This window comes from Bos javanicus, chromosome 19, assembly GCF_032452875.1.
Source record: "Bos javanicus breed banteng chromosome 19, ARS-OSU_banteng_1.0, whole genome shotgun sequence".
Classification (NCBI taxonomy): Eukaryota; Metazoa; Chordata; class Mammalia; order Artiodactyla; family Bovidae; genus Bos; species Bos javanicus.
Window position 1 is genome coordinate 42,260,192 of NC_083886.1, and position 13,018 is coordinate 42,273,209.

The 13,018-nt window shown below is 36.2% G+C and overlaps 1 protein-coding gene across 2 annotated transcripts; it reads right to left on the reverse strand.

The window, feature by feature from the left end:
* Window positions 1–2,970: 2,970 nt before the first annotated feature.
* On the reverse strand, window positions 2,971–12,764 carry KRT222 (keratin 222). Of its 2 annotated transcripts, none has more exons than XM_061391739.1 (6): window positions 12,584–12,764; window positions 9,395–9,523; window positions 8,450–8,670; window positions 5,902–5,978; window positions 5,442–5,577; window positions 2,971–5,020 (listed from the first exon to the last, which is right to left on the reverse strand). In XM_061391739.1, the coding sequence occupies exons 1-6, from the start codon at window positions 12,677–12,679 to the stop codon at window positions 4,792–4,794; spliced, it is 888 nt and encodes a 295-aa protein (XP_061247723.1). In that variant the 5' UTR covers window positions 12,680–12,764; the 3' UTR covers window positions 2,971–4,791. The 2 variants fall into 2 exon arrangements, with proteins under 2 accessions (XP_061247723.1, XP_061247725.1); XM_061391741.1 differs by having other exon boundaries at window positions 12,502–12,672.
* Between the last annotated feature and the right edge of the window lie 254 nt (window positions 12,765–13,018).

Below are 13,018 nucleotides of genomic sequence, written 5' to 3' on the forward strand. Positions count from 1 at the left end.
ATTGGCCATCTTCCTATAGCCAGTGTCCAGTAAGGCCTTGAACCATTGTAAGCTCAGTAAATGTATATTGAGGCAGGCTGCGGTTTAGTCCAGGACTCTTTTCACTAAATCATGACTACGTTGATGTACTAGATAGCAGCCTCTCCTTGGATATATAAACACTTGACCGATGTGGGCCACTGCAGAGGGGGAAGGATCTGAAATTACTTGAGAATGGTGTTGACATTTAGAATGATTGGATTCTTCAGCTACCCTTAGCCACCATCCTGGGTGTGCCAGCAGGGACTAGGGCATCTCCAGAAGTACGCAAAGCCAGGGACAAGTGACCCTCTGTCCAGTTCTTCCACCTCCAATATTTTCATGTTCATGAATAGAGATTAGTGAAACCAAAGAGCATATTAAAGGGAAACGAGGTCATCAAAGGATAATGAGCAGCCTGAGTGGGGCTTGAGATAATGTACCTGAAATTGCTTTTTTAAAATATAAAAGCATCAGATATATGGATTAATGTAAGATACACGAAGGCTTCAGCAGGGAATCCCGGTACCTTCTTCCACTGGCTTTTATGGTGGAGGATAGGGCAGGCACCATGCTGGGGCAGGTGCTTGGTTATTCATCTCTAGGCAGTCTTCTGCAGAAAAAGTTCTGGGTGTTAGCAACAAAGCATACTGTAGTGGGAAAGGGAGGACTCAAAAATAGTAGGAAAGGAAAGGAGTGGTGACACTGATACACTGTCTCATCTCCTGATCTTTACTCAAATGTCACCTTCTCAGCACGTTTTTCCTGATTTATATAAAACTGTAACCCATTCCCTAACCTCCTATTCATGTTTTTTTTCTATACTACGTATTACCACCTAACATACTCTATTTGTTGTATTTTTATGTTGGTATCTTTTTCTTCCCATCAAGAATGAAAGCTCTGTGGGCCGGGGGATTCAACATCTGGAACAATGCCCATTCTCGTGCCCATTATCTGTGGAGTAAATAAATGATCAGCTATCTCATTTTCTTCCCTTTAGTTCTGTCTCTGCTCTGAAGATTTGCAAAATTAAGAAAGGAAGAATATAGGCAAAATATAATAGAGAAAGTCCTAGAGATTAAGACTGAAGAGTGAAATAGCCAACAGGATGGACTCTACTTACACTGAGTTGCTGTTGATTTTTTCCCCAAGCAGACATTAGGACATGTGATCTTGCATGGGCAGGGATGTTTATGGGGCCTGCAGGACAGGATATTTTGAATGGTGATTATTCCTGGAAGATGTGGGATGAACAGTTAATATGACTGTTCATACTACACGTAAAGATATTGGGAACCCTCACAGGCACCTGATGGTAAAACCCAGAGATAGGACCAAGCAGTTTAGTTTTCTTTCTGGCAGCAAGATCCAGGAACTTTACCTGCATTGCTCTTTGACACTACTCATACTTCCTCGAGGTTCTTCTTCCTCCCCAAATTAGTAAGTGATTAAGCTGGGATTGAAGTCTCTTTGATTTCTTTCCCTCGTGTTGTGGGAAGATGCTGGAAAGGAAAAAACAGGGGTAGAACTAGAACCACGACTGGGAAGGAAGAAAGAGGAGAACATGGGAGAGAACAAGGAAGCAACCATAGTCCTTGGACACCTACTAGTCTGTGATTTGGCTCCAGGAGGTTTATTCCTTTATAACCTTTTAAGATTGTACACAATTTTCAGGTGCTTTCTCCCAACCCTCTTCCAGATAGAGGTTTTGACCTTTAACAGATTTTCAAAGAGGTTTGTGACTCAAAAAGATTTTGAATCCAACACTGAGCCATGCAGTTTGTCTAGAGTTTGTTCTAATGAAGCATTTTTAAATGGATTCCCCCCTCCCCTACCCCACCCCCCCACTTAAAATAGGGAAAGGGAGGACAGAACTCTGTCTGAACCACTTATAAAAGTCTGGCTAATAAAAACCAAAGTGTGGCTATAAGAAACATGGTGAAATAAGCTAGTTTTCTCAGCCCTTTCTGTGAAAGCAGAAGTTATGGCTGTTCAATTGCTATTACTAGAAGTCATCGTGAAATATTGAAGTATAGTAGATTTCCAGGTCTGAGTGATTCACCATGTTGTGTAGACTTTGACAAAGTATGGTTTGCTTTTACAGTCTTCTGCCTTATCTTCAAAATATCTGGGGATTTGGGACAGGAACATGAATTCTTCTCTCCCAGTGACTGTTTTCATCCATATATTCTTGTATATTTGAGTAGTGCTTTGCCAAATATTTTTACATGTGTATTATTTCAAACAGCTCTGTGAAGTAGGCAGGGCAGGAATGATGATCAAGTGCCACCTTTCTCTTCATTTTCAGGTGTGAAAACAGAGACCTAGAGAATTTAAGTGACTCCTTCTTGGTTGCATGGGTCATGAGTGACAGTCCCAGGGCTGGGATTGTGCAGTTGTTGGTAACTGAACTTATTATTTACTTTTCCCCCCCCAAACTTTAAACTTTTGATTTTGTATTGGGTTGTAGCCGATTAACAATGTTGTGATAGCTTTGGGTGAACAGTGAAGGGACTCGTAGTGTTTACTTTTGTATTTTGTTATGGAAGCATACATTTGAACCATTTCAGAGAGATTGAAGAATGTTAATTTCTATTCATCCATCAAATGAGGATGATACTGTTCATCTTGTAGGATTGCTGTGAGGATTAGAGATTGAGTTTGAGGATGCTGATTACAGGACCAGGAGCAGAGTGAGCCCTCTGCAAATGGTGGCTGCTGTTATTATACTTTTCCCAGGACTATGAGATTATTTTTATTTTTTAATTAGAGTATATCATATATTAGAATATACCATTCTTAATTTTTCTGTTGTTAAATAAAAGTATAACAATTGTGCTTTTATGCACCTTGGTTGTAGTTTTCTCCATTCTGCAATGAAGCTAACAATATTGGAATAATTCTACTCAATACAATGTATCAAACTCAAATACAATACAGGTTTGCAAGTTCATGTTTCATTTTTTTTTATTGTAATGGTATCCTTTACTTTGGTAAACTCATATCCCAATTTAAAATGCAAATACTGAAGCAAATAAAGCTGTTATAAATTCAGGTACTGTATTTTAAAATGTACATGTTATACATACAAGAGCTGCATAGTGGAATTACTATCACGAGCAGTTACATTCATGATGCCGGGTACTGTTTTTAACACTGTGTATAGATGATATTAGATATATTCCTTTATTTATGATACTGTTGCTTAGTACAGTAACTTTTAGTACAATAGCTTACATGATTGCATTTCCAAAGCTTTAATAAAGTTAGCATTTAACTAATATTTAATGAGAACACTTTGATGTACAGGATGTATTTTAGGTCAGATGCTTATGCAAAAAGACGTACTTCACATGCTGTTGTGTCCTTGACGAAAGAAAATCATCCCTTTCACGAAATAGAATAAGCCAGGCTAAAATAAAGCTGTACTAACCGAAAGAACATTTGAATGTTATTCCCTGTATTATGTTAAAGATTATTTAACATAATTTTCTTCTGGTTAAAATTACTTTTTTTTTTGGTTGAAAGAAAGAAGAGAGAGAGAGTTCCAAAGGCTGTATTAATATGCTAACAGCTGTAGCCCTTTAGGTGATACTTTAGCTGGGAAAAAAAGTATGGAGAGTTGTACTCAATGTTTTTTCTGCTTAGAAAAAAATTGATAGCCTATAAATTTCTAATGTTTTAAAACAAGTCTTTATTATTTAAGGTCTTTAAATATACCTGTATTAAACAAATTAGGCTGTTTAAAAAACTTTGCAACAATACTTGACTTATTCACAAATATATTTTCTCCATATTTATTAGGGTTTGAACAACTTACAAACATAAATCCTGCAAATACTCTTTGCTTAGATAACAATACTGTTATCTTAATTCACATGAATGTTTGCAAGAAATATTTATAATACTTTATATAGTATCTTTATCTAATGCTCACATCAGAGACTCAAATTAAAATCATATTTAACTTTATACAGGTGGAAAAGTTGGAATGATGAGAGGTTGGATCCAGTTCCAGTAATTGTAGTAACTAGATTTCCTCTTTTGCTTGTGCAGCTGGCCCTCTGATTTTTGTGTGGGAGGATACAACCTTTACAGTTCTTCGAGTAAAGTTACTCTTCAGGAAATCAGATAATGATGACAGAAAACTTTCAGATGAAGATTAATCATCAGATGCGCCTGGGGGTGTCTTCTATTGTTTGCTCAAAACATCTGGTAGAAAATAACTCTTATTTTCTACCTGCACAAATTATTATCTCAAAAGGAAAGAATTCGGTTAAGTGAATAGTGATTCCTCTTTAAAGGTTTGTTTATAATTGCTTTCTTTTTTAAGTAGAAAAATAATCAGTCATGGAATAATGATGACTCAATGTGTTTCTTGATATAATACAATCATTTAAACTGACCCTTCCCTTTTCCTTAGAATGTTCAGCCATTGAGTGAAATTTTAAAGACTTAACTAAACCATCTTAATGCTTACAGTTTCTGACAAAAATTCAAGGGAAAAAGAAGACTATTTGGATAATAAATAAAATAGAACCTGTACTTAATTTCTGATTTTAAGCTCCCTTTGTCCAAAAAAAAAAAAAATACACCTACAATTATATTCAGAGGCATTTTGTCCCTCCCTCTTTTTTTTTCCTGATGAGTCACACATTGGTCATAACATACATACTTAATAACTTACATTTTGGAACAGAAGGTGGCCAGTAGGCCTACCCTGGTCCATCTGAATGTCATTTTCACATCAAGTCAAATACTGTCTTTGGATTAATTAGTTGTTGATGGACGTTTGATAGAGGGGATACTGCATGATCTTCTCATGATAAGCCTGACTTCTATATCCGGTAGATTATCCTGCTTAGTCTGTGAACACCCTTCATCAGTGGCTGCTAAATGAAGATCAAATCGAAGAGAAACTGATTTTTTCCTTAATCGAGGGTTATCTTTAAAGAAAGAGCCTTCCCATTCTTTAATAACTTCATCCACTTTCTCTGTCCTGAAATGATAAAGTAAATCTTCCTATATGAAGAAGTACAGCTATAGTAAAAAAAAACATGTAATATGTATTGTATATGAAAAATAAATCAAGAAATATATATAATTTATATTAAAATTTAAATTACAATTTATAATTTACATTGTGACAGTTAAATGTGTAGTCTTTAAAAATCATATGAATAAAATTTCTAAGGGGTTCTATGGAATTTTCATGTTTTGGCTATATTTTTTGGAAAAATGATGAATTAAGGATTGAATACTTCATCTGAGTTTTTATATATTTATTAACGTCTGATTAGAAATCACAATATGTAAAATTATGTTTAGACACATTCAAAGATTACTGAGATTATTCAATTGAAGTTAATTTTTTTTGCATGTGTTCATTATTATTTCTAAGTCAAAATTATTTTACTTACTGAATAGTGCCATGAGCTTCAGTGCTTTCTTTCACAATATTTCCATTTAATATTGCCTGTTTGGTCACTGTTTCCACTTTTTCATCCTCACACTTTTGTGGGACTTTTGTTGAAAAAGAGATTTCATTTATAATGGCTGTGAAAATATTATTTATGAAATATTAAATTACAACATTCACAGTACTATTCACAGTACTATTATATACTAAGTACTAGTCACAGTCAATGTGTATGTCAAACTTTATTAAAATATTTCTGGTTTTGCTACTTTAGAATATTTATAATAAATTCTTCTTATTATACATTATATAATATATTATAATATATAGTATATAATTGTATATATTATTATTATATATAAAATTATATATTATTAATAAATAATAATAATTAAATATAATAAAGTGAAGTGCCTATAAATGGCACTTCACTTTTCAGGTTAGTTAAATCAGAAACTCACCTGAAGGTAAAACAAAACCGACTCTACTTGTGGTAGGTTTTTGTTCTTTTTTCCCACCTTGGATACTACCATAATATCTGAAATTGGAAACAAAATTATAGAAGCAACATTATATTAGCATGTAATTGAAACAAATGTTCTCCAATAAGAGAATGGATAAATTGTAGCTTAGTCAGTAAAGAATCTGCCTGCAATGCAGGAGACCTGGGTTTGATCCTGGGTCAGGAAAATCCCCTGGAGAAGGAAATGGCAACCCACTTCAGTATTCTTGCCTGGAGAATCGCATGGACAGAGGAGCCTGCCAGGCTACAGTCCATGGGGTCACAAGAATCGGACAGGATTTAGAGACTAAACCATCACCAATACAAAGGAAGTACTATCTAGCAGTGAAAATAAGTGAACTAAAGATACACTGTTTATCTGTAGGGAACAATCTCCCAAATATAACATTGAGTAGGGGGAAGAAAGATTGTAGCTAGCTAATTTTACAAAGATTAAAATATATGCAAAACAATTCCCCATTTTGCTTAGGGATATATATATATATATATATAATGAGACTTACAAGCATCAGACCTGGAAGCCACGTTAGACTGATGGAGGGGGATAAGATGGGTGGGTGGGGGTGTGGTTTAGGTGCTGGGGTGGGGATTAGGGGGACTTCAGTAACATTATAAATATTTCACTTCTTAAATATAGGAGCTCATTATATTTTTCTTGATAACTTTTGTAACTTTATCTTAAATAAATTTAAGTGAATGTCGTTCAGTCATGTCCAACTCTGCGACCCCATGGACTGTAGCTTGCCAGGCTCATATGTCCGTGGAATTCTCCAGGCCAGAATACTTGAGTGGTTAGCTGTTCCTTTCTTCAGGGGATCTTCCCAACCCAGGGATCGAACCAGGTCTCCCACATTGCAGGCGGATTCTTTACCAACTGAGCCACCAGGGAAGCCCAAATACCTGTGTATCTTAAATATAGGATAATAAAACTTTAAAAATTGTGTTAAAAGAATGTTAAAGACCACTTTATCAACATCTTGAATGATTAGGCATTAAACCAAATCTATAACCATTTTATTTCATAAAAAATGAATTATATGTATACAGCTATATAATTTATTTACATAGCACTATTTTAAGCACTTTACAAACATTAATTCATTTAATCCTTAGCAATTCTGAGGTAAGCATTTTATAGATGAGAAACTGAGACAAAGAGATTCAATAATTTGCCCAGCATCACTTAGCTACTAAATGGTATTTTTAATTCAATTTGTGTTTTTCAAAGATTTGGTAAATGTCAAGACTTATTATAGATGATGGTAGTTTCACCCAGTTTTATAGAGGACTCAGAATTCTGACGGAGCAGGCAATGGCACCCCACTCCAGTATTCTTGCCTGGAAAATCCCATGGATGGAGAAGCCTGGTAGGCTGCAGTCCATGAGGTCGCTAAGAGTCAGACACGACTGAGCGTCTTCACTTTTGCTTTTCACTTTCATGCACTGGAGAGGGAAATGGCAACCCACTCCAGTGTTCTTGCCTGGAGAATCCCAGGGACGGGGGAGCTTGGTGGGCTGCTGTCTATGGGGTTGCACAGAGTCCGACACAACTGAAGCAACTTAGCAGCAGCAGCAGCAGAATTCTGAAGCAAGCACAAATAAGGCTTTATTTTTCTGGGAATATTGAAAATTGTAGGTTGTGCTGTGCTCCAAGTCACTTACAAGTGATTGCAGATTATGAAACTGTGTGTGAATTATTAAGAATCCCTCTTTTGATGCCTTTTGTTGTCAGAATATCTGGAAGTCTTTCAAACCATGTACATAGAACAATATTGCTTTCCACGGTTGTAATATAATAATAACAGTAACAACAGTATTACTAATAGTATTATTATTATTTTGGAGTTTGATGTGTGCCTGGAGTGGGCCATTATGGGAGGGGGAAAAGCAGTAATGTGTGAATTTTTCAAACTTTCTTCGTGGGTGGTCTATTGGAGGCACTAATTCTATAAGGGGTGAATGACAGGGAGAGTAAGAATGTTAAGGAAGGTCTTCTCTTGTAGTGATGGAGGATCATTTCATTTTCTCCAGGCTTGCTTGTACTCTTTCTTGTAGCTCAAGTCTCTGACTTTGGCTCGTCTATTCATAATTTGGTGTGTGCTTAGTTGCTCAGCCATGTTTGACTCTTTGCGACCCCACAGATTATAACTTGCCAGGCTTCTCTGTCCATGGGATTTTTCAGGCAAGAATACTGGAGTGAGTTGCCATTTTCCTCTCCAGGGGATCTTTCCACCCCAGGGATCAAACCCATGTGTCCTGCATTGCAGACAGATTCTTTCCCTGGCTGAGCCATCGAGAAAGTCCCTGATAATTTGAGGGGGCTGGAACTAGTTCTCCCACTTATTTTTTTGCAGTGCCGATTGTGTGGTAGGAACTCAGTGATCATGCCTTAGTAATGATAGGTTTTTAGATTTAATTTTTCCGACTACATCAGTGACCTAAGTGGCTCTGTATTTCTGGTCATTCACTATATGGAAATTAGGTACCTGATTTCTTCCTTTTCTAGGAGGCGGCGATACGTTGCGATTTCCTGTTCCAGCCTCATCTTGGTGTTGAGGAGCATTTCATGCTCTTGAAGCTGCCTTTCAATGCCACGCCTTACTTCCTGTAGCTCTTTTTCTAGTCCTTCAATCACTGCCTCTAGGTCTTGCAGCTGCATCTGGTAATGTTGCTCACTGGCATGTAGGGAGTTTTCAAGACCCCTTTCCTGTTTTATACATATCTTCATCAGTGAATCAAGAAAACAAACTGTGTCTCTGAAATCTGATTTGCAATGTCTTCATTCAGTTGAGTTCTTTCTTTAAAAGGTTGCAATAATTGTATAGCACTTACGCAAGAGGTATTTCCTTACAGCTTTAGGTATGGCCCAACTTTTAAAAATTTTCTATCTACAGCTAGAGAGTTTTCTATTTCCAAGGAAACCTATGATCATTCTTATGCCCTCCCCCAAAGGAATCTGCAGTATGATTAGTTTATTGTCACCCTGATTTATTTGATTTCTTAAATATTGAAAAGTATAGAATATTGAATATTAAAGCCAGAGCAGACTCCTTATAAAAGGCATTTTTGGAAAGTGTTTTAATATTTTTCTATTAGAAGTCTTTGTAGCATGGATAAAAGAATCCTCCACTGTTAGGACTTTGGATGATGACAAAAGCTCTTTTCCCCCATTCTAACATTTAGAGAACCCCAGGGTTCTGGTGTAAGGATTATTTCATTATTGTAAGTGTGAACTAAACCTTCAGTGAACTGATGATAGACATTGCCATGATGGAGGCAGGGCGCTAGTTGAACTAGGTCAAATGGATAGAATTCAGTGCCCTGATTTTTAGTTTGTCACTGTCCAGTAATGGATATTACTCCTTCCCTCTCCTAATCAGATAACAAAATCTGGGGACTCAACGGGCCGGCCGCCTTGAGGTCGTTCTCACCACGGCATGGAGAGATTCAATTTCCACTTGCAGGTGGTGCCACTGGCGTCGGGCTTCCTTGAGTTCTGCTTGAGCTGCCTTTAAAGCCTCTTCATCTTTGTCCATTTTTTTGCTTAGATCTTCTTCCAACTAGAAGAAAGCCAACAACAACAACAATAGCAACAGCAACGACAAAAAGAGCACTTTTGAAAATGAGATCTTAAAAGCAGTTATGGACAAATAGTATAGGAATCAAATCTTTTTTCTTTAAACTACAGATGTATGTTCTGGTTGGTGCTCAGTCACTGATAAAACACATGCGTGAGTTAACTGCACTCTTAGCCTCGGGTTTCTCAGATGTAAAATGAACCTTGAAAGTCCTTTCCTACCATAACAGTCTATGAAATGCAGAAAAATACATTTTAATGAGAAGTAAGTTTGCAAGGCCTAAGTTTGAGACCTCTGATTCTTAACTTTCCATTATTTATGGCATCATTAAGGAAGAAAGATAGAAAATTAGCTACTACTTCCCCCTTCCCCCACTTTTTTCTTATAAGCTGCTTTATGAATTGATTATTTCTGGGACTGGATATATGAACAGGAAGTAAATACTACTAGAAAATATATTATGAATAATTTAGGGAGTTAAGTTATCATAGGCATTAGGGATTCTAAAATAGACTTCTATATTAAAAGAATCCACTGTTGATTCACCTTTTTAAAAATGATCTTTTTAGAAGGCATGCTAACTTTGGATATCTAGGGTGGTAGCAAAATGACTTCTTTAAGAACTGCTCTCTAAATGTTCTCATATTAAATAATGAGTGAATTAGCTTATATTCAACTTTAAGTGTTCTTATGCTGATGCTGGGATTGAATAAAAGTATCTTTTGACAGAATTCTCAACACTTGGCCCCAGGAGCTGTAGGAGCAATGTATAGAATTGATTGTACTATTTTGAGGCAAAAATTATAATTTTTTAATGTTCATATAAAAATACATTTTAAAACACACAAAAAATTAATTTGGTGGTACAATAGATTTTTTTTAAAGGAAATATTATATTAAATGAAAGTCAATAAAGTATAGTTCAAGGAATTAGATGACAAAATTCATTTGTTGTGTCACTTATTCTTAGTTTTAGGTTGGAAAAACAAAGCAGCAACACATATTAGAGAAACCACAAAAGAGGAGAACAAGAATTTCAGAAATGGAAGAGCATAAAAATTCTGGTATCTACTGGGTTTTGAGTGAGGAGCTGGCAGCTAGGCTTGTGTAGTAGCTAGATTCCAAAGATGGCTCTCAGTGAATCACCCACTCCTCCCCAAATCCATGTCCTTGTTCGGTCCTGTTCCACACTGAATCTGGGATGACTCGTGTCTTGCCTTAGTCAGCAGAATATAGAAGATGTGCCAGTTGTAGGCCTAAGCCTTAGGAAGCCCTGACAACTTCCACTTCTGTGCTTTTGGGGCCCTGGTATACATTGGGAGCCTCAGTGGATAAGAGGTCCAGATACCCTGTTGGAGAGATTGTGTAGAAGCCAGATGGAGAGAAACAGGCCCAGCTGTCTCAGCTGAGCCAGCGTTCCAGAAATGTCCTGCCAAGGTGCCAGACGCAGGAGTAAGCCACTTGGCTGTCCCAACCTAGTTGTGCCCCAAGATGCCTGTGGTCCTGGCCAATGCCATGTGCGGTGGAAGAATCACCCGCACTGAACCCAGTTAACCCATAGCAATATGAAAGACAATACAACTGTCTTTTTAATTCACCAAGTTCTAGAGTGGTTTGTTACATAGCTGTAAATAACTAAAATAGCTTACATTTATTTTGTAATAATTAAGTAATCATGCTTTGTCAAATTTATTCTGGTTGATTTTCTGAATTCTTTGGGAAAAAAAGAAGTCCCCTAAAGTAGTTTTATGTTAAAAGGAAACAAAACTTACTGTAGTCTTGCTTTTTCACTTTAGTCTTTCAGCATTGTGACTTGTAAACTAAGTAACTTGTATTTTTATTATTGCAAAATAAAATGTTTATTTGGTTTATAATTTTCAGAAATTGTCATCTATTAATTGTTTCCTTCTCTTTGTAAAAGGTGAGTGAATTCTTGCAACACTTCAAATATCTCAGTGAAGTTGCTTCATTTGAGATGCTGATCATTCTTTATTAAGACTGAAAATGTTACCTAGAGATTATATTTATGATGTTACTAAAAATGAATTACTAATGCGATAACATCCTATGATTTCCCAGCAATATTTTTTTCCCTTTTGGTGATGTTCTTAAGTAAACTCTTTGCTGTGTTTGGATGCTTGGAATAGAACTTGAACTCAGATATGATAGGTAAACTAAAAAAAAAATAAATAAACAAACCCTGAATTTCTGAAGCTTTGTTTCTAAAATAGATGTTTTTCCATTTGTTTAGAGATGAGATCTTAACTAATTGCTAAGGGGTATTGTCATTTTAAAACAAAGTGTCCATGAAACGAGGATTTAGCCCTTATTTAACTCGGCTGTCTTTCTAAACAATACTTAAATATTACATGCTTAGTATTAGAGATAAACATTTCTCACCTTTTAAAACAAAAGCAAAAATAATCTATTGTCAAAGTGAAAAGTCCTTATTGATTTGGAGAATTTTGATTGTCCCAAATTACATCATTGTTTCTGAATACCATGTTCACATACTCACATGATTTCTGTTTGTAACAGTCTGGTATAGAATCAGACTCATGAAAAAATGATAGAAACCGTTTAGAAATATTTTACTTAGTTTTATCTTGCAAAGTGTACAAGATAATAAATTCACTATAAAGCTTGTCATTTTAAAGGTGTTATTTAAATTATTTCTATAAGTAAATCCGTGATATCTTCCAAGGGTATCTGAAATGCTTCCTTCCTATAAGATGTCTAAAAGAGATTATTGTGCATCATTTTATTGTATACTGATCCCATGTTTTGTTAATGACAGTAACCTCATGATTTATATAAAAATAAAATGCATCAATCAACATTCATTTAATGGTCATTTAACAGTAATAAATACAGCCTTTCCCCCTATAGTCCCTGTCACATTGCAGTAAAACCTAAATTCCTTCCCCAGTATATGCTGCATTGAAAAGGAAATACTGTACCTCAGAGAGGCCGGGACAGGAATTGGATAGACATGGATTGTCTCCTTATCCTGGAAGATGCCTGTCTGTATGAAATCATTACCTGGATCCTTGTTGAAAGCACGGTCTCTATCTGATTTCTGGTGAGGAGCTTTTCATAGTTTGCCCTGATCTCATTGAGTAGCTGGGACAGCTCCATTCTTTTCCCATCCTCCACCTTGGCTAACAGAACCTTATCGATAGGATGAGTCTCTGCGGCAGAACCTGCTCTGTCTGCATCGCGAGCAGAGAGAGCGCCATGGAGCCTTAAAGATACAGAGCTCCCTTTTTTCAGAAGCCGTGTAAACCCCTGGGTTTCTCATCAATTATGCAGATATTTGGTAAACCCTTTTCTCCTATTGTTGATCTGGTAGAAGTGTCAGTCTCTCCATAAAGGAACCAAAAAATGAAGACAGTTTCAGTATTCCTGAATTGGGTCTCTGTAAAATTGAGCACATTTGGCAGAGGGAAGTTAATTTAGCTTGTGGAAAGAAAATGG